The sequence below is a fragment of the Pinus tabuliformis genome, chromosome 4_2, assembly GCF_031772625.1.
Source record: "Pinus tabuliformis cultivar Carrire ecotype Pingquan chromosome 4_2, CPIR1, whole genome shotgun sequence".
Classification (NCBI taxonomy): domain Eukaryota; kingdom Viridiplantae; phylum Streptophyta; class Pinopsida; order Pinales; family Pinaceae; genus Pinus; species Pinus tabuliformis.
In genome coordinates this window covers 769,232,804-769,234,429 of record NC_142304.1, presented here as the reverse complement: position 1 = coordinate 769,234,429, position 1,626 = coordinate 769,232,804, and the positions used below count along the sequence as shown (strand labels likewise).

Sequence of the window (1,626 nt, the reverse complement as noted above, 5' to 3'; positions counted from 1 at the left end):
CTCTTAAGGACCTTCTCAGATATTCAAACTCAAAGATCATTCTTATTCAAGAAATTATTCATGGTTGCCAGGATTCCATTTCATATTTTAGGTGCATGTTTCCCACCTGGCATATAGCTACAATGGATGCTTTTGGTCTCTCTAGTGGTCTGGCAGTTTTGTGGGATCCAGTTTGGATCTCTACTATGGCTTTCAGTTGTTTTGCAGGTATTCTTCTCTTGGCATATATCAGAGGTTCTACTGGACCTTTTCACATCCTAAACATTTATGCCCCGTACAGAGACCACCTTACATTTTGGGATCGTTTCCTCTCTTCTGAGTTTCTGGACATTAACTTTCTGATCATTGGGGGGATTTTAATAGTACTTTGAGAAATGACGAGATCAGGGGTAGGGGTAGGAAAAATGACCAGGTGGTTTTTTTGATCAGAGAAGCCATTCTACTTCATAATTTTGTTGATGTTCTTCCTACCAGAGGGGGGGCTATGTGGGACAATGGGAAATCAAATGAAGCATATCTTGCTAAGATATTGGATCGGTTCTTCATACACGGCAGCTTGGTTGATCAATTGGGGAATCCCTCTGTCATGATCATTCCCAGTTTCATTTCGGACCACCGTCCCATCTCTATCAAATGGAATCTGGTCGACCATAGGTGGAGTTATCCGTTCAAATTTAATAGGGTCTGGTTGGAGGACAAGCAGTTCAACAAGCTCATTAAGGAGTATTGGCTATCACATTCCCCTAATGATTGCCCTTGGCAGTCCAAATCTTTCTTGGATCGCTTATCGGGCCTCAGATCATGTGTTAAACGTTGGCATTGGGGTATGGTGATCTCCAATAGAAAGGATCTAAAGAAGATAAATGAAGAATTAGATGAATTATCTGCTTGTCTTACTTCAAATAATGCTTCACTCGATACGAGGGCTCACATTAGGGACCTCGAGAGGAAAAAACAGAACATATTGGCTATTGAAGAGGCTTCATGGAGACTAAAGAGCAGAGCCACATGGCTTAAAGAGGGGGATAAGAACACTAACTTCTTTCATTGTTTCGCAAATAATAGGCGAGAATTAAATTCCATATGGGAGATTAAAGATGAGATGGGTTCCATGGTGGTATCTCAGGCAGACATATCCAGGGAGGCTGTCAAATATTTTCAGAAGGCATACAGCAGGAATGGGGGCAGTGATATTGATGATATCTTATGGGGCATAGAACCTTATCCCATTATGTTTGATGAGGAGTAGAATGAACATATTTTTTCCAAGGTAATAGAGGAGGAACTTTTGTCAATCATGAAATCATTTCAAAAAGACAAGAGCCCGGGACCTGATGGATGGACTATTGACTTTTTCATCCATTTTTTTGATATTATGAAATTTGATCTTCTGAATATGGTAGAGGAGTCAAATATTATGGGCACTATTACCCATACTATATCCTCTACATATATTTCATTAATTCCTAAAAAGAAGCCCTCCCTCACCCTCATGGACTTCAGGCCCATCTCTCTCTGTAATACCCTTTACAAGATTTCTCCAAACTCATTGCAGAAAGGATGCGGAATATGCTATCCATCCATATTACTTCAGAACAACATGGTTTCCTTAAGGATAGGAACATT

The 1,626-nt window shown here is 40.2% G+C and overlaps 1 protein-coding gene across 1 annotated transcript; it reads left to right on the top strand.

Moving 5' to 3' along the window:
• Positions 1-484: 484 nt before the first annotated feature.
• On the top strand, positions 485-1,249 carry LOC149171882 (uncharacterized). Its single transcript, XM_089426117.1, has one exon. It carries the CDS (start codon positions 485-487, stop codon positions 1,247-1,249), a length of 765 nt encoding a protein of 254 aa, XP_089282243.1.
• Positions 1,250-1,626: the final 377 nt, after the last annotated feature.

Bases quoted from the DNA above. Each gene is read 5' to 3' on its own strand.
- LOC149171882 (XM_089426117.1), top strand. From the start codon at position 485: ATGTGGGACAATGGGAAATCAAATGAAGCATATCTTGCTAAGATATTG.